Source organism: Coregonus clupeaformis, chromosome 20 (assembly GCF_020615455.1).
Source record: "Coregonus clupeaformis isolate EN_2021a chromosome 20, ASM2061545v1, whole genome shotgun sequence".
NCBI lineage: Eukaryota > Metazoa > Chordata > Actinopteri > Salmoniformes > Salmonidae > Coregonus > Coregonus clupeaformis.
Window position 1 is genome coordinate 22664006 of NC_059211.1, and position 27941 is coordinate 22691946.

At 42.0% G+C, this 27941-nt stretch overlaps 1 protein-coding gene across 2 annotated transcripts in view; it reads right to left on the reverse strand.

Moving 5' to 3' along the window:
* The window catches only part of LOC121534130 (rho guanine nucleotide exchange factor 18), a 107411-nt gene that overhangs the window by 49439 nt on the left and 30031 nt on the right, over positions 1-27941 (reverse strand). For both annotated transcript variants that reach the window (XM_041840609.2, XM_041840610.2), the window contains 5 exons: positions 18063-18130; positions 13654-13699; positions 7247-7403; positions 1673-1785; positions 814-869 (listed from right to left, as the gene is read on the reverse strand). In XM_041840609.2, the coding sequence (XP_041696543.2) occupies positions 814-869; positions 1673-1785; positions 7247-7403; positions 13654-13699; positions 18063-18130 (440 nt within the window). The remainder of the gene's footprint in view (positions 1-813; positions 870-1672; positions 1786-7246; positions 7404-13653; positions 13700-18062; positions 18131-27941) is intronic.

Below are 27941 nucleotides of genomic sequence, written 5' to 3' on the forward strand. Positions count from 1 at the left end.
CAACATTCAACAATTTCAAAGATTTTATTGAGTTACAGTTCATATGAGGAAATCAGTCAATTTAAATAAATTCATTAGGCCCTAATCTATGGTTTTCACACGACTGGGAATACAGATATGCATCTGTTGGTCACAGATACCTTAAAAGAAATGGGCCTCAGGATCTCGTCAAGGTATTTCTGCGCATTCAAATTGCCATCGATAAAATGCAATTGTGTTCGTTGTCCGTAGCTTATGCCTGCCCATACCATAACCCTACCGCCACCATGGGGCACTCTGTTCACAACGTTGACATCAGCATACCGCTCGCTCACTCAGCGCCATACACGTGGTCGGCGGTTGTGAGGCCGGTTGGACGTACTGCCAAATTCTTTCAAATGACATTGGAGGTGGCTTATGGTAGAGAAATGAGCATTCAATTCCCTGGCAACAGCTCTGGTGGACATTCCTGCAGTCAGCATGCCAATTGCACGCGCCCTCAAAACTTGGAGACATCTGTGGCATTGTGTTGTGTGACAAAACTGCACATTTTAGAGTGGCTTTTTATTGTCCCCAGCACAAGGTGCACCTGTGTAATGATCATGCTGTTTAATCAGCTTCTTGATATGCCACACCTGTCAGGTGGATGGATTATCTTGGCAAAGGAGAAATACATGCTCACTAACAGGGATGTAAACAAATTTGTGCACAACATTTGAGATAAATACGCTTTTTGTGCGAATGGAACAACTTTTATTTCAGCTCATGAAACACGGGACCAACACTTCACATGTTGTGTTTTATATTCGAGTTCAGTGTACAATGATACAATACCTCCAGGTCCTGGGCATCTGAATCCAGATCAGCTCGAAATGTAGAGTAGTACGCATCTGGGGGAGGGGAGGGGCGGGTCACAGAACAGCACAACTCAACTGAAATGTATTTTGAATGCCTTCAATAGGTGATGTTCCTAATTGTCACATCATACGATTTACCAACATGTGCAATTCAATGCAAAAGTAATAATCCAACCTGTGTTACGGCCAGTAAGAACCCATAGTGATCTACCACGGTCTGTGTGGATGGCTGGTTGTCTTTCTACTGTCGCAGCTCTAGGAGCCACAGTACTGCTAGACAACCTCGGCTAGAGGTCTCTCCCCCACGCACTGGCTTAATGAAACTGGGTGAGGCCCCATCTCCCTCCCCATAGCCCACGCAATCTACATATCGGTTGCATAACCTACCATAACAGGGTTAGACAACCCTCCCCCTGGAGCGAGAGCTACCCTCCCCCTGGAGGGAGAGCTACCCTCCCCCTGGAGGGAGAGCGAGGGAGAGCTACCCTCTCCCTGGAGCGAGAGCTACCCTCCCCCTGGAGGGAGAGCGAGGGAGAGCTACCCTCCACCTGGAGGGAGAGCGAGGGAGAGCTACCCTCCCCCTGGAGAGCTACCCTCCCCCTGGAGAGCTACTGTCCTGCAGGCTCTCTCCAACCCTAATCTAGCCAACAAACACTGATTCTACCAATTAGCTGCTCACCAGGACTTTGATCAGCTGAATCAGGTTAGTTACAACAGAGTTGGAGCAAAAGCCTGCACACCCAGTAGCGGTTGTCTACCCTGGCTGTACAGTACAGTCGCCCCAGGTACAGTATCTGAGCTGCGACGCGCAGCAGCTCCCTCCCTAGCCCACTCACCTTCTACAATGATGGAGTCAGTGGTGGAAGGGGCCAGGGAGACGGCGTCCTCGTTGAAGCGCTTGATCCCGAGGCGTAGGCTGTCCAGCTCATCCATGTCCCCTGGGGGTGCTCTGAAAGACGAGCGCCAAAAGGTCTAGAGTGGCATAAACACTGAACATACTGAGAGACTGAGACTTGTCCAGACAACAGACTATTGTACACTAACACTACAGACACAGATACATACTGTACATACTGAGAGACTACACTAACACTACGAGACCACAGGAGACAGACGGCGGCCATAGACTATAGACAGCTATAGACTACAGCAGCCCAGAGGGTCATAGTCTACATGCTAACAGAGACTACACATGACAAAAACACAGCTTCACGCCACCCTCCTGCAGCCTGCCTGCAAGACGGTCCATCTACGACAGCAGCGGCTGTTTTAAGGTCCGTAGCTGCTGCATGCCACCTATTAATAACACATCACAGAGATGTAGAGAAAACTAGCGTTTAAGCTGAAAGGCAAGAACGTAGAAATAGCCTAGAATAACACCACAACCACCGGAATCTTTTCACACAGGTAAAAGACAGCCAGTACAGGTGCATCAGAGATCAGACCAAGACTAAAGAACAGCTTCTATCACCAGACCATCTGTCTGTTGAACAGCTTATATGCTCAAGGGCACGTCGACAGATCTCCCACAAGGTCAAAAACGGGGACCCGAACCAGCAATCCATCAGCCACCGGCCCAAGCTCCCAACAGCCAGCCCTCCAAGATCCCCCCCCACAGTTCCCCAAGAGCTGCCCCTCAACCATCTGAGACCCCCCCACCCGAGAAAAATCAATCAATGTTATGCATTTTCAGCCATTCCTGAACCTGAGACCAGAAGCAGGCTACCTGAGGGCAATACCAAAACAAATGGTCTATTGATTCTGTATCCTCACAACAAAATCTGCAGAGCTTCGATGATTGTATGCCCCAAATATTCAAAATATGGTTGGTGGCAAGAATTCTATATAATAATTTTAGCTGAGAAGCACGAAGTCTTGAATCTTGCGTTGTTTTATATATCAACTCATAAACCCTGTACCATGGAATCGGTACATCAAAAAATCTCTTCCCAACTATTTGTGCAATCTGTATGACACAGCTGTCAATATCCTGGTCCTCAAATGAAACTGCTATACTTTCCTATTCATGCTATTTTTATTCCTCCGCCAGTTTTGATCCTATATATTGGGCAGACAGACCAGTTCCCTACCTCCTCCCACTGCCACCTGCCTCCTCCATTTTTGAGGTAATGCTGTAATCAATTGGTTGTAATCTTGTATTGAGCAGACCTTCCCATACAATTCTGATAACTCCATGAAAGACATAACTCTACCATTCCAATTTACAATATCATTTAAAAACAAAAAGACCCTTTTCAAACATTTTTCCCATAAATACAGGTCTTATATCAACCAGCACATTTGAGTTCAGCCATAATGTTTGTTCTATCTTTTCAGGGAAATGAAATTGAAATTGTAGCTAGCTCTGCAATGCTTGTTTGAAAAAGAAAAAATACAATTTTCAATTAATCGAAGATGAGACATGGCAATCTGCACAAAGGCAAAATGGCCATTTTTAAACAATGGATGAGCTTTTCTTCGTAATCTACTTGAGAACCATTTAGGGTTCAAGTAAAACTTTTGAATAAGTGATGCTTTTAGAGAGGTTTAGTGCCTATATATTTTATAATATCAACCCACCCAATTCATATTCATTATATAGATAGAAACGCTTTATCTTGTCTGGTTTAGCATCCCACAAAAAGCGAAATATATTTTGCTCGTATGATTTGAAAAACGAATAAATCAGGAGTAGGCAGCGCCATAAGTAAGTGAGTAAAGGAAGATATGACTAAGGAGTTAATCAGGGCAATTTTTCCATAAATAGACAGGTATTTACCTCTCCATGGTTGCAGGAGCTTGTCTATTTTTACAAGTTTTCTATTGAATTCATTGCGGAGAGCTCATTTACATATTTTGTGATATGAATACCAAGTATGTCTACTTCACCGTCAGCCAATTTTATAGGTAAACTGCAGGGTAATGTAAAGGTTGTATTTTTTTAAAGATCCAATACGTAATATTGTACACTTATCATAATTAGGTTTTAGTCCAGGGAGTCCAGAAAAGTTATCTAGATCTTCAATGAGACATTGCAGGGATCTAGCTTGCGGACTTAATATAAAACTTGAGTCATCGACATACATGGTCAGGTAGCTTAGTGGGTAAGAGCGTTGTGCCAGTAAACGAAAGGTCGCTGGTTCTAATCCCTGAGCCGACTAGGTGAAAAATCTGTCGATGTGCCCTTGAGCAAGGCACTTAACCCTAATTGCTCCTGTAAGTCGCTCTGGATAAGAGCGTCTGCTAAATGACTAAAAATGTAAATGTAAAAAAACATGGACACCTTTGTTTTTAAGCCTTGGATTTCTAATCCTCTAATGTTGTTATTTGATCTGATTTCAATAGCTAGCATTTCGATGGCCATAACAAATAGATATGGTGACAGCGGACACCCTTGTTTAACTCCTCTTGACAATTCTGAGAAGTAACTGCTATTTACTATTTTACACCTGGGGTTGCTATACATTACTTTTACCCATTTTATAAGAGAATCACCGAAATTGAAAAAAATCCAGGCATTTATAAATAAAATCCAGTCTTACTTTATCAAAGGCCTTTTCAAAATCTGCTATAAATACCAGGCCTGGCTTCTTAGATGTTTCATGATGTTCTATTATTTCTAGTAGTATATTATCACCAATGTATCGTCCATGTAAAAAACCTATGATCAGGATGAACAATATCTGGTAAAACCTTAATTCTGAGTGCTATGCATTTCGCTAGTATTTTTGCATCACAACATTGAAGTGTTAGAGGCCTCCAGTTTTTAAGATATACAGTGGGGAAAAAAAGTATTTAGTCAGCCACCAATTGTGCAAGTTCTCCCACTTAAAAAGATGAGAGAGGCCTGTAATTTTCATCATAGGTACACGTCAACTATGACAGACAAAATGAGGAAAAAAAATCCAGAAAATCACATTGTAGGATTTTTAATTAATTTATTTGCAAATTATGGTGGAAAATAAGTATTTGGTCAATAACAAAAGTTTCTCAATACTTTGTTATATACCCTTTGTTGGCAATGACACAGGTCAAACGTTTTCTGTAAGTCTTCACAAGGTTTTCACACACTGTTGCTGGTATTTTGGCCCATTCCTCCATGCAGATCTCCTCTAGAGCAGTGATGTTTTGGGGCTGTCGCTGGGCAACACGGACTTTCAACTCCCTCCAAAGATTTTCTATGGGGTTGAGATCTGGAGACTCCAGGACCTTGAAATGCTTCTTACGAAGCCACTCCTTCGTTGCCCGGGCGGTGTGTTTGGGATCATTGTCATGCTGAAAGACCCAGCCACGTTTCATCTTCAATGCCCTTGCTGATGGAAGGAGGTTTTCACTCAAAATCTCACGATACATGGCCCCATTCATTCTTTCCTTTACACGGATCAGCCGTCCTGGTCCCTTTGCAGAAAAACAGCCCCAAAGTATGATGTTTTCACTCCCATGCTTCACAGTAGGTATGGTGTTCTTTGGATGCAACTCAGCATTCTTTGTCCTCCAAACACGACGAGTTGAGTTTTTACCAAAAAGTTATATTTTGGTTTCATCTGACCATATGACATTCTCCCAATCCTCTTCTGGATGCACTCTAGCAAACTTCAGACGGGCCTGGACATGTACTGGCTTAAGCAGGGGGACACGTCTAGCACTGCAGGATTTGAGTCCCTGGTGGCGTAGTGTGTTACTGATGGTAGGCTTTGTTACTTTGGTCCCAGCTCTCTGCAGGTCATTCACTAGGTCCCCCCGTGTGGTTCTGGGATTTTTGCTCACCGTTCTTGTGATCATTTTGACCCCACGGGGTGAGATCTTGCGTGGAGCCCCAGATCGAGGGAGATTATCAGTGGTCTTGTATGTCTTCCATTTCCTAATAATTGCTCCCACAGTTGATTTCTTCAAACCAAGCTGCTTACCTATTGCAGATTCAGTCTTCCCAGCCTGGTGCAGGTCTACAATTTTGTTTCTGGTGTCCTTTGACGGCTCTTTGGTCTTGGCCATAGTGGAGTTTGGAGTGTGACTGTTTGAGGTTGTGGACAGGTGTCTTTTATACTGATAACAAGTTCAAACAGGTGCCATTAATACAGGTAACGAGTGGAGGACAGAGGAGCCTCTTAAAGAAGAAGTTACAGGTCTGTGAGAGCCAGAAATCTTGCTTGTTTGTAGGTGACCAAATACTTATTTTCCACCATAATTTGCAAATAAATTCATAAATCCTACAATGTGATTTTCTGGATTTTCTTTTCTCAATTTGTCTGTCATAGTTGACGTGTACCTATGATGAAAATTACAGGCCACTCTCATCTTTTTAAGTGGGAGAACTTGCACAATTGGTGGCTGACTAAATACTTTTTTTCCCCACTGTAAAGATCCAGTCTATTTGCCATCTGTATCTTGTTTTAATAATAGTGAAATTAGACCTTCCTGCTGAGTACCTGACAGACTACAATTTCTATAAGAGTAGTTAAAACAAGCTAAAAATTTAGCTTTGAGTTTATCAAAAAAGGCTTGATATACCTCTACCAGTATGCCATCAAGCCCTGGGGTTTTTCCACACAAAGGATTTAATAGCCTCAAAAAGTAATTCCTCTGTAATTTGGCCTTTGCACTGATCTTTCTTGATTTGTCATTTTACTGCATTGTTAGGAGCTAGTAACATAAGCACTTTGCTGCACCCGCTATAACACCTGCAAAACTGTGAACCCGACCAATAAACTTTAATTTTATAAATTAATTACTTTCAGGTGGTGAAAAAAAAACGTGTCCAAAATGTGTCTTTCCTACTACTTATTTAAACTGCATATTAAAATCATACTACGTACTATTTAGAACGTACTGTTAAGTAAAAATGAATGCAGTAAGCAACAAATAACAGCATACTAGGCATCCTCCTACTGAGAACGCGTCATTATTGTGCAACTGCGTTGATTCCCGCCATTCGTTCATTTTATGATTATCAGCTCGTCAGACACACGTGGGTCTCAAAATACGATTCGCTTCCTCAATAGTGTGCAGCGAATTCTACTAGCTGAAAAGTCTAAATAGGTATGAGATCCTGGCATTTAAAGCATACAAATTGTTTGAAATTTCACATAATATAAAACGTTATTTTTTTCCGCATACCCAAAATGCATACTAAGAACGCAAGTATGGGTATTTCTGACACGGCCAAAGACAAAGACAATAAGGTGATAGAGAACAGTGATATAGAGCCTATAACTACAGAGTAGAGCTGGGATGATAAAGCGAAAACTACTGACACCGACATTGCCCTACGTAAGTCATTTTCGGGGATTAGGTTACACAACGTTCATGCTGAATTTTTGATTCTATGAACCATACACTTATTGACCAGCAGCTAGCTTATGTAGCCTATTGATTGATTGGCCAGGTGCCTAGCTGTGGTTCTTCTTACTAACCCGGAGCGGCTGTTGTGGCTGGAGGAAGAGCTGTTGGAGGCAGGCTGAGCACTGGGTCCCTGCGGGGTGAGGGTCATGCCTGGGATGTGCGTAGAGCCAGAGGGGCAATCAGGGGCCGAAGAAGACTGGTCCCGATCCCGATCCCGCTCCCTCTGGGCTGGGGAGAGATGAGGAGGAGGAGAAAGAGGTGGTTAGAGCACTGCTGGCCCCAGTAACACTGCAGTCAGGCGCTAAACTGAGAGCCCTGCAGGAAGTGACTGGTGAGGTTCTCTCTGTGCATCAGCAACCGGAACCCCAGACAGACCCCATGAGGGCCCCCGGACATCCCAGGGAGGTCTGGCCCAGTCAACCCCCTTGTTAACTGCTAATGTAGTTCCATAGTGTCTGTCTGGTAGAACAGGAGGCGATACTGCTTTAGAAGGGATGCTGCTGTAGTCACGGAGACAGCACACAGGGCTTTATATAGAACCGGACTTCTGAGATCTCTCTCTCTCTCGCTCATAGGCAGAGATTGACCAGCCGCAGGAAGGGAGATGAGAACGCAGGCGTCTATTAGTCAGAGTCCTGCTGTTCTTCAGATGACTGCTGCTACGGCGCATGAGCCGTTTAACATCAGCCTTCATCCACCAGACTGCTGCTACGGCGCATGAGCCGTTTAACATCAGCCTTCATCCACCAGACTGCTGCTACTGAAGATGAGCCGTTTAACATCAGCCCTCATCCACCAGGGAAGGAATAAAAGTCTCCTGATTCTCAAATGCACATGACACGTACAACACATTCATTAATTTCATACTAATTGACAGAATTAAAAATTTTCCATTACTGATTGATAAAGGAAATATAATTTATGTACAGTATTATGATGGCGGAAATGTCCTGATTTTAATATTTAGATAAAAAGTACCAGGTTTTTAATTGTCAGTGAGAGTTGTGCCTTTTCATTCCTAATGCTCATATTTTTTGGTTGCATCTCTGATGATAAAACGATTGTGGGGGCTGTTTTGTTAGATTTCAGTGCGGCTTTTGACATTATCGATCATAGTCTGCTTCTGGAAAAAAGTATGTGTTATGGCTTTACTCCACCTGCTATATTGTGGATACAGAGTTACCTGTCTAACAGAACACAGAGGGTGTTCTTTAATGGAAGCCTCTCCAACATAATCCAGGTAGAATCAGGAATTCCCCAGGGCAGCTGTCTATGCCCATTACTTTTTTCAATCTTTACTAATGAGTAAAGTGTGTCTATGTATACGGATGACTCAACACTATACACGTCAGCTACTACAGCGACTGAAATACTGCAACACTTAAAGAGTTGCAGTTAGTTTCAGAGTGGGTGGCAAGGAATAAGTTAGTCCTAAATATTTCTAAAACTAAAAGCATTGTATTTGGGACAAATCATTCACTAAACCCTAAACCTCAACTAAATCTTGTAATAAATAATGTGGAAGTTGAGGAGACTAAACTGCTTGGAGTAACCCTGGATTGTAAACTGTCATGGTCAAAACATATTGATACAACAGTAGCTAAGATGGGGAGAAGTATGTCCATAATAAAGCGCTGCTCTACCTTATTAACAACAATATCAACTAGGCAGGTCCTACAGGCCCTAGTTTTGTCACACCTGGACTACTGTTCAGTCGTGTGGTCAGGTGTCATAAAAAAGGAAACTTGCAATTGGCTCAGAACAGGGCAGCACGGCTGGCCCTTGGATGTACACAGAGAGCTAATATTAATAATATGCATGTCAATCTCTCCTGGCTCAAAATGGAGGAGAGATTGACTTCATCACTATTTGTATTAGTGAGAGGTATTGACATGTTGAAAGCACCGAGCTGTCTGTCTGAGCTACTGGCGCACAGCTCGGTCACCCATGCATACCCCAGAAGACATGCAACCAGAGGTCTCTTCACAGTCCCCAAGTCCAGAACAGACTATGGGAGGCGCACAGTACTACATAGAGCCATGACTACATGGAACTCTATTCCACATCAAGTAACTGATGCAATTAGATTTAAAAAACAGATTTAAAAAAAAAAATACCTTATGGAACAGCAGGGACTGTGAAGCAACAAGCATAGGCGCAGACACATGCATACACACGTACGCATGGATTTTTGTACTGTAGATATGTGGTAGTGGTGGAGTAGGGGCCTGAGGGCACACAGTGTATTGTGAAATCTGTGAATGTATTGTAATGTTTTTAAAATTGTATGAACTGCAGATTCAAATGCAAATTCATTTGCAGCTATCTTTCTGTAGCCAAGATAATGGACAGAGGGAAGAAACTCATTATTCACTGTCATGCAATATTGGAGTTCATTCCCAACTACACTGAACAAAAATATAAAAACGCAACATGCAACAATTTCAAAGATTTTACTGAGTTATAGTTCATATAAGGAAATCAGTCAATTGAAATAAATTAATTTGGCCCTAATCTATGTATTTCACATCACTGTGAATATACAGATATGCATCTGTTGGTCACAGATGGATAGTTTAAAGAAAAGTAGGGGTGTGGATCAGAAAACCAGTCAGTATCTGGTGTGACCATTTGCCCCACGCAGCGCAAATTCTCCTTCGCATAGAGTTGATCAGGCTGTTGATTGTGGCCTGTAGAATGTTGTCCCACTCCTATTCAATGTTTGTGCGAAGTTGCTGGATATTAGCGGGATCTGGAACACGCTGTCGTAGACGTCGACCCAGAGCATCCCAAACATGCTCAACGAGTGACATGTATGGTGATTATGTAGGCCATGGAATAACTGTGACATTTTCAGCTTCCAGGAAGTGTACAGATCCTTGCGACATGGGTCGTGCATTATCATGCTGAAACATGAGGTGATGGCGGCGGATGAATGGCACGACAATGGGCCTCAGGATCTCATCACGGTATCTCTTTGCATTCAAATGCCAACGATAAAATGCAATTTTGTTTGTTGTCCGTAGCTTATGCCTGACCATACCATAACTGTTCACAACGTTGACATCAGCAAACCGCTCCCGCACACGACGCCATACTACACGCTGTTTGCCATCTGCCCAGTACAGTTGAAACTGGGATTTATCCATGAAGAGCATACTTCCCCAGCGTGCCGGTGACCATCAAAGGTGAGCATTTGCCCACTGAAGTCGGTTACAATGCCGAACTGCAGTCAGGTCAAGACCCGGGTGAGGACCCAGGTGAGGACCCGGGTGAGGACCCGGGTGAGGACCCGGGTGAGGACCCGGGTGAGGACCCGGGTGAGGACCCGGGTGAGGACCCAGGTGAGGACCCAGGTGAGGACGACGAACACGTAGATGAGCTTCCCTGAGACGGTTTGATAGTTTTGTGCAGAAATTATTCGGTTGTACAAAACCCACATTTCATCAGCAGCTGTCCGGGTGGCTGGTCTCAAACGATCCTATAGGTGAAGAAGCCAGATGTGGAGGTACTGGACTGGAGTGGTTACACGTGGTCTGCAGTTGAGGCCGGTTGGACCTACTGCCAAATTCTCTAAAAACGACGTTGGAGACGGCTTATGGTAGAGAAATGAACATTCAATTCCGTGGCAACAGCTCTGGTGGACATTCCTGCAGTCAGCATGCCAATTGCACACTCCCTCAAAACTTGGGAGACATCTGTGGCATTGTGTTGTGTGACAAAACTGCACATTTTATAGTGGCCTTTTATTGTCCCCAGCACAGGGTGCACCTGTGTAATGATCATGCTGTTTAATCAGCTTCTTGATATACCTCACCTATCAGGTGGATAGATTATCTTGACAAAGGAGAAATGTTCACTTACAGGGGTGTAAATAAAATTTAAGAGAAATAAGCTTTTTGTGCATATGGAACATTTCTGGGATCTTTTATTTCAGCTCATAAAACATGGGACCAACACTTTACATATTGCATTTATATATTTTGTTCAGTATAGGAGTTAACAGCAACACTAACACGTAACTAGAAGGTTCCAGGTATAATGGGAATATTGTAGTGTAGATATCTGGTTCCCTGGAGACCAGGGCTCAATTCAGAATTAAGGAATTGACTCCCATTCAACTCATGAGTTGAAATTCGAATTGAACACACCCCAAATGATGTAGAATTAGAATTTGAGTGACAGGAAGTATAATTTTATTCAGTGCAATTCAAAGAAATTCCACTCAGTCATAGAACATGAGTTTTAATTTATACAATTATATTTCCAACAACCATTTCATTTGTTTGGCTTCTATTTGATGGCTTTTAGGGAAATGTAGTATTTTCCCCATATTGAACAGAATTTAAGTGATTAATTAAATATAATAACTTATAATATTCACATACAGGTTTTGTTCTCCTTGATCATTAAGTTTAAGAGTTAGTGCTGAAAATCAATTGTTTCAACAATATTTTATATGCATGTATATAAAAGACATGTTTTATGTACAAAATGTGTATTTGTATAGACTACACTAACATAGAATAGAAGAGGCACTTGAATTTAATTGAATTTCACTGAATTCAATTCTATTTCCTTTAATTAAAATTTCAATTCTGTATCCTGTTCACTACGTCAATTAAAATGAATTTCAAATTCAATAATTGAATTGGATATTATGAGGCATTCTCAATTCTGAACTGAGCCCAACTCTGCTGGAGACCAGTGATATGAGATATACTTTCTTAGTCCATACAGGATCCAACCCACCTTATACACACAAACAAATTAGGTTGGAGAGGCTGGAGCAGATCTTCACTTACAGTGCATTCGGGAAAGTATTCAGACCCCTTGAATTTTTCCACTTTGTTATGTTACAGCCTTATTCTAAAATGGATTACATTATTTTTTTCCCTTATCAATCTACACAATACCCCATAATGACAAAGCGAAAACAGGTTTAGAAATTTTTGCAACTGTATTACAAATAAAAAACAAATACCTTATTTACATAAGTATTCAGATCCTTTGCTATGAGAGTCAAAATTGACCTCAGGTGTATCCTGTTTCCATTGATCATCCTTGAGATGTTTCTACAACTTGATTGGAATCCACCTGTGGTAAATTATCCAATCCACCTCGTGGTCTGTATTGTCCAATTACAGAACATACAAGTCACGTGATCCGTTAGCGCACACATGAAGTGCCATCACGTGTTCGCCATCAGATCACGCGACTTGTATCTGCCCTGTGATTGGACGATACAGCAGCTATCAAGAACCATATGAGAAGCAGCAGGATACCTTTAATTTGACTCTCAGGGACCAGTATCATCCCTCTTTCCTCCTCCTTGTTGTCACCCCTCCTTCATCCTTTATCACCCCCTACCCTCTCCCATGTTCCTTCCCTCCTCTCCTCCCTTGCATCCATAGGAAAACACAGGGCTCAACTTGGCTGACCAATCAAAGGGCAGCATGGTGGAGGTAAACCACGGTGCCCTGTTATTGGTCAGTTGAGCCAATCGGTTTGTTGCCTATGGATGCCAAGCCGAGGAGGAAAGGGGAGAGAGGAGAGAGAATGGGGAAAGGGGAGAGGAGGATAGATAATGTGGAGAGAGGAGGAGATGAGAGAGGAGGAGAAAGTATGGGGAGAGGAGGAGAGATAATGTGGAGAGAGGAGGAGAAAGTATGGGGAGAGGAGGAGATGAGAGAGGAGATGAGAGAAGGAGAGAGGAGAACGTAGGAGGAGAGGGGAGAGGAGAAGAGAGAGGAGGAGAAGAGAGAGGAGGAGAAGAGAGAGGAGGAGAAGAGAGAGGAGGAGAAGAGAGAGGAGGAGAAGAGAGGAGGAGAAGAGAGGAGGAGAAGAGAGAGGAGGAGAAGAGAGAGGAGGAGAGGAGAACGTATGGGGAGAGGAGGAGAGGAGATGAGAGAGGAGGAGAGGAGATGAGAGAGGAGGAGAGGAGATGAGAGAGGAGGATAGAGGAGAAAGTATGGGGAGAGGAGAAAGTATGGGGAGAGGAGGAGAGAATGTGGAGAGAGGAGATGAGAGAGGAGGAGATGAGAGAGGAGGAGAAAGTATGAGGAGGAGGAGAAGGGAGAGGAGGAGAGAGGAGAGAGGGACTGGCAAGAGGAGGAGGGGAGAGAGGGAATGGCGAGAGGAGGAGAGCTCTATCAAAGATGGGAGATCTTGTTCTGTGCGTGTGATCATTCCAACGTTGGAGCTGTGAAGGTCGAAAAGTCTGTGGTCTGGTTCTTCTATCCTGGTGGGGACCTGAAATCCCCAAAGGTCCCCACCAGGATAGTAAAACAAGAAATTATCCCTTGTGGGGGCATTTCCCACATCCCCAGGAGGACAAAGGCTATTTTACACTTAGGGGTTAGGCTTAGGGTTACAATTAGGGTAAGGTTTAGGGGTTAAGGGTTTTGAATGGAAATACATTTTAGGTCCCCACGAGGATAGAAAAACAGGTGTGTGTGTGTGTATTTTTTTCACTCACCGAGGTTTGGCGATGCTGTTGTGAAGGTCCTATGCAGAGAATCCTTCTATCAGGAGAAAAACACAAGTTTCAAGCAGAGGATTATATACAGTGCCTTCAGAGAGTATTCACACCCCTTGACTTTTTCTAAATGTTTGTGTGACAGACTGAATTTAAAATGGACTAAATTGAGACTTGTCACTAGCCTATACACAATACCCCATAATATCAGTGGAATAGCTTTTACAATTAATAAAAAATGAAAAACTGAAATGTCTTGAGTCAATAAGTATTCAACCCCTTTGTTATGGCAAGCCTAAATAAGTTCAGGAGTAAAAAAGTGCTTAACAAGTTACATATATTTATTTATTTAACTAGGCAAGTCAGTTAAGAACGAATTCTTATTTACAATGACAGCCTACCAAAAGGCAAAAGGCCTCCTGCGGGGACGGGGGCTGGGATTAAAAATAGTGTAATGTGGACTCACTCTTTGTGCAATAATAGTGTTTAACATGATTTTTGAATGACTACATCAGCTCTGTACTGCACACATACAATTATCTGTAAGGTCCCTCAGTCGAGCAGTGAATTTCAAGCACAGATTCAACCACAATGACCAGGGAGGTTTTCCAATGCCTCACAAAGAAGAAGGGCACCTATTGGTAGATGGGTAAAAATAAAAAAGCAGACATTTAATACCCCTTTGAGCATGGTGAAGTTATTAATTACACTTTGGATGGTGTATCAATACACCCAGTCACTACAAATATAAATGCGTCCTTCCTATCTCAGTTGCCGGAGAGGAAGGAAACCGCTCAGGGATTTCACCATGAGGCCAATGGTGACTTTACAACAGTTACAGAGTTTAATAGCTGTGATAGGAGAAACCTGAGGATGGATCAACAACATTGTAGTTACTCCACAATACTAACCTAATTGATAGAGTGAAAAGGAAGCCTGTACAGCAGGGGTGTCAAACTCATTTTAGCTCAGGGGCCACATGGAGGAAAATCTATTCCCAAGTGGGCCGGACCGGAAAAATCATGGTATATATAACTTAAAAACAACAACTTCAGATTGTTTTCTTTGTTTTAATACGATCAACATACAACATAAAGCTGGAGCCTGAGGACAGTGTGTCCAAAATAGTACAAGCACAACATCACTATTAATCATAAAACACGTCAAGTTTATTTGAAAATTCTAAAGAAAAAGAACAAACACACAATGCCTCAGTGATTAACAGAACTGTTTCACAGATCACAGAACTATATCAGGGTGTCATTTCTCAGGCAGAAATGTAGATAAAAATAATGAAATCCTGTTCCCCAAACAAGTGCAAGAACCACAGAGTCAAGAATAGGTTAAATATACAAATAAAATAAAATCAATTAAAAACAATAGCACATCAATATAAAAACATATAAACATAAAGCTGGAGACTGAGGACAGTGTCCAAAAGCACAACATCACTATTAATCATAAAACACCTCAAGTTATTTGAAAGTTCTGAGGACAAAGAACACACAAACACACAATGCCTCAGTGATTCACAGAAGTAGATCACAGATCACAGAACTATATCAGGGTGTCATTTCTCAGGCAGAAATGTAGATAAAAATAATGAAATCCTGTTCCCCAAACAAGTGCAAGAACCAGAGTCAAGAATAGGTTAAATATAAAAATAAAATAAAATCAATTAAAAACAATAGCACATCAACATAAAAACATATAAACATAAATCTGAAAGCGTTGCTCAAACTCCCGTAACAGTCCCGTTATTTTATCTTTGAACCGCTTCATGTCTGCCACATGTTGGGTCGCGCACACATTTTTCAGACAGGGGAAGTGAGCTGCATCACCACCGGCAAGTTGCGTCTCCCACAATGACAGCTTCAACTTGAAAGAACGTATGCTGTCATAATACTGCGTGACAACTTTGTTGCGCCCTTGCAGCTGTTTGTTCAAGTTATTCAGGTGCTCTGTAACATCCACCATAAATGCAAGGTCCTGCATCCATTCTGCGGAATGAAATTCTAACACTGGTTTGCCCTTTTCTTCCATGAACTGTTCAATTTCTTCTCGTAAATCAAAGAAACGCCTCAGCACCTCGGCTTAACCATCTTACCTCAGTGTGGTATGGCAGGCCATAGATGTGGTCTTTCTCTCTGAGAAGGCTGTCAAACTGACGGTGATTCAGGCTTCTGGATCGGATGAAATTAACAGTTTGGATGACCACCTTCATGACGTTATCCATCTTTAATGACTTGCAACACAAAGCCTCCTGGTGCAAAATACAGTGAAAAGTCAAAAAATCACATCCTCCATTTGCAGATTGCACTTTCTCTCTGAACTTTGTCACAACGCCTGCTTTTTTTCCCGATCATTGAGGGCGCACCATCTGTAGCCAGGCTGACAGCGCGGGACCAGTCCACTCCGACCCTGTCCAGCGCGCCCGACGCAGTGCGGTAAAAATATCAGCTGCTGTCGTTGTATCTGTCATCGGCACCAACTCCATGAACTCCTCGGTGACGGTCAATGTGTCATCAACTCCGCGGATGAAAATGGCCAGTTGTGCAACATCTGTAATGTCCGTGCTTTCATCAATTGCAACCAAAAACGCAATAAATGACTTTACTTTTTGCTTCAACTGGCTGTCCAAATCCACTGAAAGATCGGAAATCCTGTCTGCAACTGTGTTTCTTGTCAGGCTGATATTTGCAAAAAGCCTGCCGCTTTTCAGGGCACACAATCTCCGCTGCCTTCATCATGCATGTTTTTACAAATTCACCTTCACTAAATGGTTTTGAAGCCACTGCGATTTCATTAGCAATGAGGTAGCTAGCTTTCACTGCAGCGTCACTGATGTCTCGGCTGTGAGTAAACTCAGACTGCTGTTTCTTCAGACCCGCCAACAGTTCATTCACCTTCTCTCATCTCCGCTGTCCTTGAAAGTTGTCATATTTGTCAGCATGAAGACTCACATAGTGGCGACAAAGGTTATATTCTTTCAGCACTGCAACATGCTCTGAACACACCAAACATACAGCTTTCCCATTCAATTCTATATGATGACCATTTTTCTTGGAACACTCTGCACTCTGCGTCCACTTTTCTCTTTTTTGACAGAGACATATTGGGGCAATGAGGGTGCCAAAGCACATAATGTTAAAAGTAGAAGCCGTAATAAATATCGCGGGCAAAACAAAGTAGCTCATTGGCTGCACGTGCTTGACCTACTTGCTCTGCCCCGGTATAAACAGTTTGCTTAACACAATTGCTATTGCGCCATCCTGTGGACGCAATTGGAACAGCAGTTTATTTTATTGAAAAATTGCAGCGCATTTTTATACTTTACAAAATTATTATACACATTTTTTTTTTTTTTTTTTTATCATCTCGCGGGCCGGATTAAACCCGTTTGCGGGCCTGATCCGGCCCGTGGGCCGGACGTTTGACACCCCTGCTGTACAGAATATAAATATTCCAAAACATGCATCCTGTTTGCAACAAGGCACTAAAGTAAAACTGCAAGATGTATTGAGGAAAAAAAGTTTGTTTGGGGCAAATCCAATCCAATGCATTACCGAGTACCACTCTCCATATTTTCAAGCCTAGTGGTGGCTGCATCATGTTATGGGTATGCTTGTAATCGTTAAGGACTTGGGTTTTTCAGGATAAAAAAAAAAACGGAATGGAGCTAAGCACACAGGCAAAATCCTAGAGGAAAACCTGGTTCAGTCTGCTTTCCATTAGACTCTGGGAGATGAATTCACCTTTCAGCAGGACAATAACCTAAAACCCAAGGCCAAATCTAAACTGTAGTTGCTTACCAAGAAGACAGCGGATGTTCCTTAGTGGGCGAATTACAGATTTTACTTAAATCTGCTTGAAAATCTATGGCAAAACCTGAAAATGGTTGTCTAGCAATGATCAACAACCAATTTGACAGAGCTTGAAAAATGTTGAAAGGAATAATGGGCAAATGTTGCCCGATCCAGGTGTGGCAAGCTGTTTGAGATTTACCCAGAAAGACTCACAGCTGTAACCGCTGCCAAAGGTGATTTTAACATGTATTGACTCAGGGGGTTGAACACTTATCTAATTAAGATACATTAGTGTTTTTATTTTATTTATTTACAAAATGTTTTTCTTTTAAATCTTCCACTGACAAAAAAAATGACAATTCAATCCATTTTAATCCCACTTTGTAACAACAAAATGTGGGTAAAAATCAAGGGGTGGGAATACTTTCTGAAGGCAATGTAACAGAGCAAAGATATTGACCATGTTAAATTGGAGGGAGAGAGAACAATTTAGACAGTAGCGTTGGCAAAACGAAGAAGATGCTTGCTTGTAACTGCAAGGTTACATTTTGGGTCTAAATGAGTAGAGGGAGTAACTAAAAGTAAAATTTAGTTTAAACATACCTTGTTCTTGCTGCGGTTACACTCCGTTAGTAGGGTCCGACAACTCTTGTGAACGTTCACTGCACAGTCTGCAAAACAGAGAGAGGAGAAATGAGTCTCTTTTTCAATGGGTCAACTTTATTTTCAGTTACAAAACAAATCTAAAAATAAATTTGAACAGCTACTCGACAGCACTGGAGTAACATCGAGTAAATTACAAAAAAATGCTAATTCATTTCCTATTTTCCCCAAACTTTCAGCACACGTCTTCCAAGATGTCAGGCACATATACAGTGCCTTCGGAAAGTATTCAAACCCCTTGACTTTTTACACATTTCGTTACGTTACAGCCTTATTCTAAAATTGAATTTTGTTCTCAGTAATCTACACACAATACCCCATCATGACAAAGCGAGAACAGGTTTAGACATTTTTGCACATTTATTAATACTAAAACAGAAATACCTTATTTACATAAATATTCAGACCCTTTGTTATGAGACTCGAAATTGAGCTCAGGTGCATCCTGTTTCCATTGATCATCCTTGAGATGTTTCTACAACTTGATTGGAGTCCACCTGTGGTAAATTCAATTGATTGGACATGATTTGGAAAGGCACACACCTGTCTATATAAGGTCCCACAGATGACAGTGCATGTCAGAGAATAAAACCAAGCCAGTGAACTCAGAGAGCTCCAGAGTTCCTCTGTGGAGATGGGAGAACCTTCCAGAAGGACAACCATCTCTGCAGCACTCCACCAATCAGGCCTTTATGGTAGAGTGGCCAGACGGAAGCCACTCATTAAAATGTACATGACAGCCCGCTTGGAGTTTGCCAAAAGGCACCTAAAGGACTCTCAGACCATGAGAAACAAGATTCTCTGGTCTGATGAAACCAAGATTGAACTCTTTGGCCTGAATGCCAAGCATCCCGTCTGGAGGAAACCTGCCACCATCCCTACGGTGAAGCATGGTGGTGGCAGCATCATGCTGTGGGGATGTTTTTCAGCGGCAGGGACTGGGAGACTAGTCAGGATCGAAGGAAAGATGAACGGCGCAAAGTACAGAGAGATCCTTGATGAAAACCTGCTCCAGAGCGCTCAGGACCTCAGACTGGGGCGAAGGTTCACTTTCCAACAGGACAACGACCCTAACCACACAGCCAAGACAATGCAGGAGTGGCTTTGGGACAAGTCTCAATGACCTTGAGTGGCCCAGCCAGAGCCCGGACTTGAACCCGATCTAACATCTCTGGAGAGACCTGAAAATAGCTGTGTAGCGACACTCCCATCCAACCTGACAGAGCTTGAGAGGATCTGCAGAGAATAATGGGAGAAACTCCCCAAATACAGGTGTGCCAAGCTTGTAGCGTCAAACCCAAGAAGACTCGATGCTGTAATCGCTGCCAAAGATGCTTCAACAAAGTACTGAGTAAAGTTGTTTTATTTTTAATAAATTAGCAAAAATGTCCAAAAAAACTATTTTTGCTTGGTCATTATGGGGTATTGTGTGTAGATTTTTTATTTTTATTTTTTTAGAATAAGGCTGTAACATAACAAAATGTGGAAAAAGTCAAGGGGTCTGAATACTTTCACACTTGGTATTGCATATTTGAAAAATGTACCTGGATTCCTTACCACCCCACTAAATGTCACTGCCGAAACAATGAAAAAGTAGCAATAAAAGGGAGAACCATGCACAGTGCTGATCATTTTGATTAACTTACAACGAAATTATTTTCATACCAAATTAACAATTGTTTTATTTTTTAATTAACTGATTTATACCAGGAAATTGGTCCCAAGATCCAGACCCAGAGAGTTGGGACCATGACAAGTTAACAATTTCACCACTAGATCAGGAGCACAGTAGAGCACAGTACAGTAGAGCACAGTACAGTAGAACCCAGTACAGTAGAACACAGTACAGAAGAACCCAGTACAGTAGAACACAATACAGTACAGTACATTACAGTACAGTAGAACCCAGTACAGTAGAGCACAGTACATTACAGTACAGTAGGGTACAGCACAGTATACAGTCCCTGCCTCTGAAAAACATCCCCACAGCATGATGCTGCCACCACCATGCTTCACCGTAGGGATGGTATTGGCCAGGTGATGAGCAGTGCCTGGTTTCCTCCAGATGTGACGCTTGGCATTCAGGCCAAAGAGTTCAATCTTAGTTTCATCAGACCAGAGAATCTGCACTCACTGATTGTCTGGATAAGAGCGTCTGCTAAATGACTAAAATGTAATGGTTTGAGAGTCCAAAAACCTGTTTTTGCACTATGTCATTATGGGGTATTTATTGTGTGTAGATTGATGAGGAAATTATTTTATTTAATCAATTTGAGAATAAGTCTAACGTAACAGAAAGGGAAAGGGTCTGAATACTTTCCCAATGCATTGTAGCTTGTTTCTCGTCCCAGGATAGGCGGAAAAATCACAATATTCACTTAACTAAGCCTACAAATAGCACTGTTGGGCAATTGGGAAAGCCATAGTCAATCAATTAACAATACTCTTAGCAAAAATATTCCACTTTAATTTACAATCTGTGGACACTACGAGATTAGATGCGTTCAGAATTAATGTAAGACATCCCTGCACTGTTAAAAAAATATACATGGCACATGGAAACCAAGAGAGGGCAGTCTACGGAGCTGGGTGGGATGGGCTGAGAGTAGTTTAGCAGTGGGATTAAAAACTCATGCATGATCTGTGATAGTTAGGACCAAAAATACCATATATCAATCATGTATAACAGATATGTCTGAGTACCATTTTGTGTGTAATGTGTATATCAAACTGTATTTCTGCCATGTAATAGTAGGTAAAAAAATTAATAAAGCAGGTCCTGTGGGTGGGTTGCGGGTTGGGATAAATGTGTAACGTCTGTTGGTTTGCTTGTTTTTGTAAAAAATAAAAGAGTTCTAAAATATCTCAGCACACACATTAGAAAAGTAGCACATTTCAGAGTTGACCCATCAGGGTTTAGTTCGGTCTGCGTTTGGCAACGGCTGAGTGAGTACCAGGGTACTCTGCTGCTGAAAAGGCCTGGCAGAGGGGGACAGCAAGAATGATTCAGTAATGGTGTGGCGAGGGGCCGATAGTGAGCCAACACTGACCAGCCAGCCAGCCAGTCAGCGCACCAAGTCTGGAACCAACAGGACCCTGAACAGCTTCTACCCCAAAGCCATAAGACTTCTAAACAAGAGCGCTAAATAGCTAATCAAATGGCTACCCGGACTACCTGCATTGACCCTTTTTTACTCCAACTATCTTGCACCGACTCTATGCACACACACTGGACTCTACCAACCCACACACACACACACTCTTGGCATTCTCTCAACCAGCTTCATGAGGTAGTCACCTGGAATGCATTTCAATTAACAGGTGTGCCTTGTTAAAAGTTAATTTGTGGAATTTATTTCCTTCTTAATGTGTTTGAGCCAATCAGTTGTGTTGTATACAGGGGGGTATACAGAAGATAGCCCTATTTGGTAAAAGACCAAGTCCATATTATGGCAAGAACAGCTCAAATAAGCAAAGAGAAACAACAGTCCATCATTACTTTAAGACATGAAGGTCAGTCAATACAGAACATTTCAAGAACTTTGAAAGTTTCTTCAAGTGCAGTCGCAAAAACCATCCATCAAGCGCTATGATGAAATTGGCTCTCATGAGGACCGCCACAGGAATGGAAGACCCAGAGTTACCTCTGCTGCAGAGGATAAGTTCTTAGAATTACCAGCCTCAGAAATTGCAGCCCAAATAAATGCTTCAGAGTTCAAGTCACAGACACATCTCAACATCAACTGTTCAGAGGGGACTGTGTGAATCAGGCCTTCATGGTCGAATTGCTGCAAAGAAACCACTACTAGAGGAAACCAATAATAAGAAGAGACCTGCTTGGGTCAAGAAACACGAGCAATGGACATTAGACCGGTGGAAATGTGTCCTTTGGTCTGGAGTCCAAATTGGAGATTTTTGGTTCCAACCACAGTTTCTTTGTGAGATGTGGTGTGGGTGCACGGATGATCTCCGCATGTGAAGTTCCTACCGTAAAGCATGGAGGAGGAGGTGTTATGGTGTGTGGCTGCTTTGCTGGTGACACTGTCTGTGATTTATTTAGAATTCAAGGCACACTTAACCAGCATGGCTCCCACACCATTCTGCAGCGATACGCCATCCCATCTGGTTTGGGCTTAGTGGGACTATCATTTGTTTTTCAACAGGACAATGACCCAACACACCTCCAGGCTGTGTAAGGGCTATTTTACCAAGAAGGAGAGTGATGGAGTGCTGCATCAGATGACCTGGCCTCCACAATCCCCCGACCTCAACCCAATTGAGATGGTTTTGAGTCAAACAGCAGAGTGATGGAAAAGCAGCCAACAAGTGCTCAGCATATGTGGGAACTCCTTCAAGACTGTTGGAAAAGCATTCCAGGTGAAGCTGGTTGAGAGGATGCCAAGAGTGTGCAAAGCTGTCATCAAGGCAAAGGGTGGCTATTTGAAGAACCTCAAATATAAAATATAAAACACATTTTTGGTTTCTACATGATTCCATGTGTTATTTCATAGTTTTGATGTCTTCACTATTATTCCACAATGTAGAAAATAGTAAAAATAAAGAAAAACCCTTGAATGAGTAGGTGTTCTAAAACTTTTGACCGGTAGTGTACATACTGGACACCACACACAGTTTCACTCTCAACACATACACTGTTGCTACTGTCTATTATCTATCCTGTTGCCTAGTCACTTTACCCCTACCTACAGTATACTGCTGCTACTGTCTATTATCTATCCTGTTGACTAGTCACTTTACCCTTCCCTACAGTATACTGCTGCTACTGTCTATTATCTATCCTGTTGACTAGTCACTTTACCCCTACCTATAGTATACTGCTGCTACTGTCTATTATCTATCCTGTTGTCTAGTCACTTTACCCCTACCTACATTATACTGCTGCTACTGTCTATTATCTATCCTGTTGTCTAGTCACTTTACCCCTACCTACATTATACTGCTGCTACTGTCTATTATCTATCCTGTTGTCTAGTCACTTTACCCCTACCTACATTATACTGCTGCTACTGTCTATTATCTATCCTGTTGTCTAGTCACTTTACCCCTACCTACAGTATACTGCTGCTACTGTCTATTATCTATCCTGTTGTCTAGTCACTTTACCCCTACCTATAGTATACTGCTGCTACTGTCTATTATCTATCCTGTTGACTAGTCACTTTACCCCTACCTACAGTATACTGCTGCTACTGTCTATTATCTATCCTGTTGCCTAGTCACTTTACCCCTACCTACAGTATACTGCTGCTACTGTCTATTATCTATCCTGTTGACTAGTCACTTTACCCCTACCTACAGTATACTGCTGCTACTGTCTATTATCTATCCTGTTGCCTAGTTACTTTACTAAAAAAAAATATAGTTGTGTATATTATATTTGTTTTATGACTATTTAATTCTAAGTCATCATCTCTACAGAGCTGCTGCCTATGCTGTCTGACAAAATCACAATCTTAGTAGTTATTCAAAGTAAATAAGGCATACTTTTATGATTGCTGAATACCAACTAGGCTATCAATCACTTAGATCATGTATTTTCAGGTAGATGCCTCGCGAAGCAACTGCTCCGTTTCCCTCTCATGCGTTCTTCGGTCTCTTTTATGTAATAGGTGTCAAAGAAACAGACGGAGAAGTAGGCTCGCAATGGATTATGGTCATTGTAGTTAAAATACCACATTTTCTGCACTAAACTACGTAGAAAATTGGCCTGTTGGAAACTACAACTCCCCTACTACATCGCATAGCTCGGGCTTCATCTGATTTATCTCTCCAGAAAAATGTGCAATGTGCTTATTGAGCTCACAGAAGAAGAAAAAAAACGAATGAAATGGAATTCAAATAATTGAACCTACATTGGTCAAATAATAAAATAACCGAAATGTTGGTTAAATCGCTCAACACTAATGACCAACTGACTCAATGGTGTGTGTACAGACAGTCTGTACCGTCTCGAGACAGGAGCAACCACTAAGGCTGGCACGGTAATTGTATAATAGTGTAAATTGACAATTATGGATGAAGACAGTCATTAAAATAAAATAACCGTCATTAAAATAAAACTCATTAACCGCTTTAATAAATATTTTTATTTTAAAAAAGTTGTACATATTAAAGTCAACAAACTTTCCCCCCAAAAGCACCAAAGTTAAAGCCTGGTCCACATAGAACAGCCAATATAACGAGACAAAACGACCCAGTTCTAGAATGTTGTGCTGTGGACCGAACAGCTGACGGAAGACCGCTTGGCATTCAGACAAAAGTCAAGTTGAGTCTGTTTCCGCTGTAACATAGACTCTTAACAACGTGATGAAACTTTGTTGCCCCTCGTTTCATCAAAGGTGTTGTAGCAAATGAGTATCATAAAACACATGCCTCACAATGTCTTACCAAAACAGGCCACACTGGCTAACCAACACAGGAGACGGAGGATAAACTCTTTTTTACAAAACGTTTGCTATTCGAACAATTACAACGGTGACCGTGGTCATTTGGCTGACAAATAACCGTCTTTCTAAATTCCATGACCCACCACAACAAGAGAGAGGTGGAGACTACAGGCTGCAAGCAGACACTCCTCAATATCAGCCTGCCCTGAAGAATGCAAGGGCTTGTGTTATCTTTAAGGGAGAAACCGCCACACAGATTACTGGAATCACACACGCACAGTCAGATTGCGATAGTGAAGGGAAGGGATTTCTTATTAAGTAATATTGTTTTCCCTGGAAGAGGATCCTTACTAGTAGTAATACATCCTGTTTCATTTGTCAGTCCAGTTTTACTGTACGCTTTATTTGTAGCACAGCAGTCAATAGCAGGTGCTTTAGGGAAGCACCTGGCATGAAGTTAGATAGGGGATGGGTTAGGGATGGGTTAGGTAAGGGTTAGGTAGCCAAGCTCTCAGCTCACACCTGATAGTCCCCAACTGTAACCAATTAACACCATCAAACATACATATATATATATATATATATATAATGCCTTACAAAAGTATTCATCCCCCTTGGCGATTTTCCTATTTTGTTGCATTACAACCTCTAATTTAAATGGATTTTTATTTGCATTTCATGTAATGGACATACACAAAATAGTCCAAATTGGTGAAGCGGAATGAAAAAAATAACTTGTTTAAAAAATTTCAAATAAATAAATAACGCAAAAGTGGTTCGTGCATATGTATTTACCCCCTTTGCTATGAAGCCCCTAAATAAGATCTGGTGCAACCAATTACCTTCAGAAGTCACATAATTAGTTAAATCAAGTCCACCTGTGTGAAATCTAAGTGTCACATGATCTGTCACATGATCTCAGTATATATACACACACACACACCTGTTCTGAAAGGCCCCAGAGTCTGCAACACCACTAAGCAAGGGGCACCACCAAGACCAAAGAGCTCTCCAAACAGGTCAGGGACAAAGTTGTGGAGAAGTACAGATCAGGGTTGGGTTATAAAAATATATCATAAAACTTTGAACATCTCACAGAGCACCATTAAATCCATTATTTAAAAAAATGGCACCACAACAAACCTGCCAAGAGAGGGCTGCCCACCAAAACTCACGGACCAGGCAAGGAGGGCATTAATCAGAGAGGCAACAAAGAGACCAAAGATAACCCTGAAGGAGCTGCAAAGCTCCACAGCGGAGATTGGAGTATCTGTCCATAGGACCACTTCAAGCCGTACACTCCACAGAGCTGGGCTTTACGGAAGAGTGGCCAGAAGAAAAGCCATTGCTTAAAGAACAAAATAAGCAAACATGTTTGGTGTTCGCCAAAGGGCATGTGGGAGACTCCCCAAACATATGGAAGAAGGTACTCTGGTCAGATGAGACTCAAATTGAGCTTTTTGGCCATCAAGGAAAACGCTATGTCTGGCGCAAACCCAACACCTCTCATCACCCCGAGAACACCATCCCCACAGTGAAGCATGGTGGTGGCAGCATCATGCTGTGGGGATGTTTTTCCATCGGCAGGAACAGGGAAACTGGTCAGAATTGAAGGAATGATGGAGCTAAATACAGGGAAATTCTTGAGGGAAACCTGTTTGTCTTCCAGAGATTTGAGACTGGGACGGAGGTTCAACTTCCAGCAGGACAATGACCCTAAGCATACTGCTAAAGCAACATTTGAGTGGTTTAAGGGGAAACATTTAAATGTCTTGGAATGACCTAGTCAAAGCCCAGACCTCAATCCAATTGAGAATCTGTGGTATGACTTAAAGATTGCTGTACACCAGCGGAACCCATCCAACTTGAAGGAGCTGGAGCAGTTTTGCCTTGAAGAATGGGCAAAAATCCCAGTGGCTAGATGTGCCAAGCTTATAGAGACATACCCCAAGAGACTTCCAGCTGTTATTGATGCAAAAAGGTGGCTCTACAAAGTATATACTTTTTTTTTTTTTGTGGGGAAGGGGGGGGGGGGTAGTTATTCACGCTCAAGTTCTGTTTTTTGGTCTTATTTCTTGTTTGTTTAACAATAAAACAATATTTTGCATCTTCAAAGTGGTAGGCATGTTGTGTAAATCAAATGATACAAACCCCCCCAAAAAAATTATTATAATAATTCCAGGTTGTAAGGCAACAAAATTGGAACAATGCAAAGGGGGTGAATAATTTCACAAGCCACTGTAGCCTAATCATTTATTCACATTGACCAGAATTCAATGACATCTTGAACAATCTACCTACACCGCCCTTTCAAAAAGCTTTTTTCAGAAGCATTCCTATTTTCTAACATACAGTACAAGTCAAAAGTTTGTACACACCTACTCATTCAAGGGTTTTTCTTTATTTTTACATTGTAAAATAATAGTGAATACATCAAAACTATGAAATAACACATATGGAATCATGTAGTAACCAAAAAAAAAGTGTTAAACAAATCAAAATATATTTGATATTTTTCAAATAGCCACCCTTTGCCTTGATGACAGCTTTGCACACTCTTGGCATTCTCTCAACCAGCTTCACCTGGAATGCTTTTCCAACAGTCTTGAAGGAGTTCCCACATATGCTGAGCACTTGTTGGCTGCTTTTCCATCACTCTGCTGTTCGACTCAAAACCATCTCAATTGGGTTGAGGTCGGGGGATTGTGGAGGCCAGGTCATCTGATGCAGCACTCCATCACTCCCCTTCTTGGTAAAATAGCCCTTACACAGACTGGAGGTGTGTTGGGTCATTGTCCTGTTGAAAAACAAATGATAGTCCCACTAAGCCCAAACCAGATGGGATGGCGTATCGCTGCAGAATGCTGTGGTAGCCATGCTGGTTAAGTGTGCCTTGAATTAAATAAAATCACAGACAGTGTCACCAGCAAAGCACCCCCAAACCATAACACCTCCTCCTCCATGCTTTACGGTGGGAACTACACATGCGGAGATCATCCGTTCACCCACACCACGTCTCACAAAGACACGGTGGTTGGAACCAAAAATCTCCAATTTGGACTCCAGACCAATTGACAAATTTCCACCGGTCTAATGTCTATTGCTCGTGTTTCCTGGCCCAAGCAGTTCTCTTCCTTAATTGGTTTCCTTTAGTAGTGGTTTCTTTGCAGCAATTCGAACATGAAGGCCTGATTCACACAGTCTCCTCTGAACAGTTGATGTTGAGATGTGTCTGTGACTTGAACGCATTTATTTGGGCTGCAATTTCTGAGGCTGGTAACTAACTTATCCTCTACAGCAGAAGTAACTCTGGGTTTTCCATTCCTGTGGCGGTCCTCATAGTGCTTGAAGGTTTTTGCGACTGCACTGGAAGAACCTTTCAAAGTTCTTGACATTTTCCAGATTGACTGAT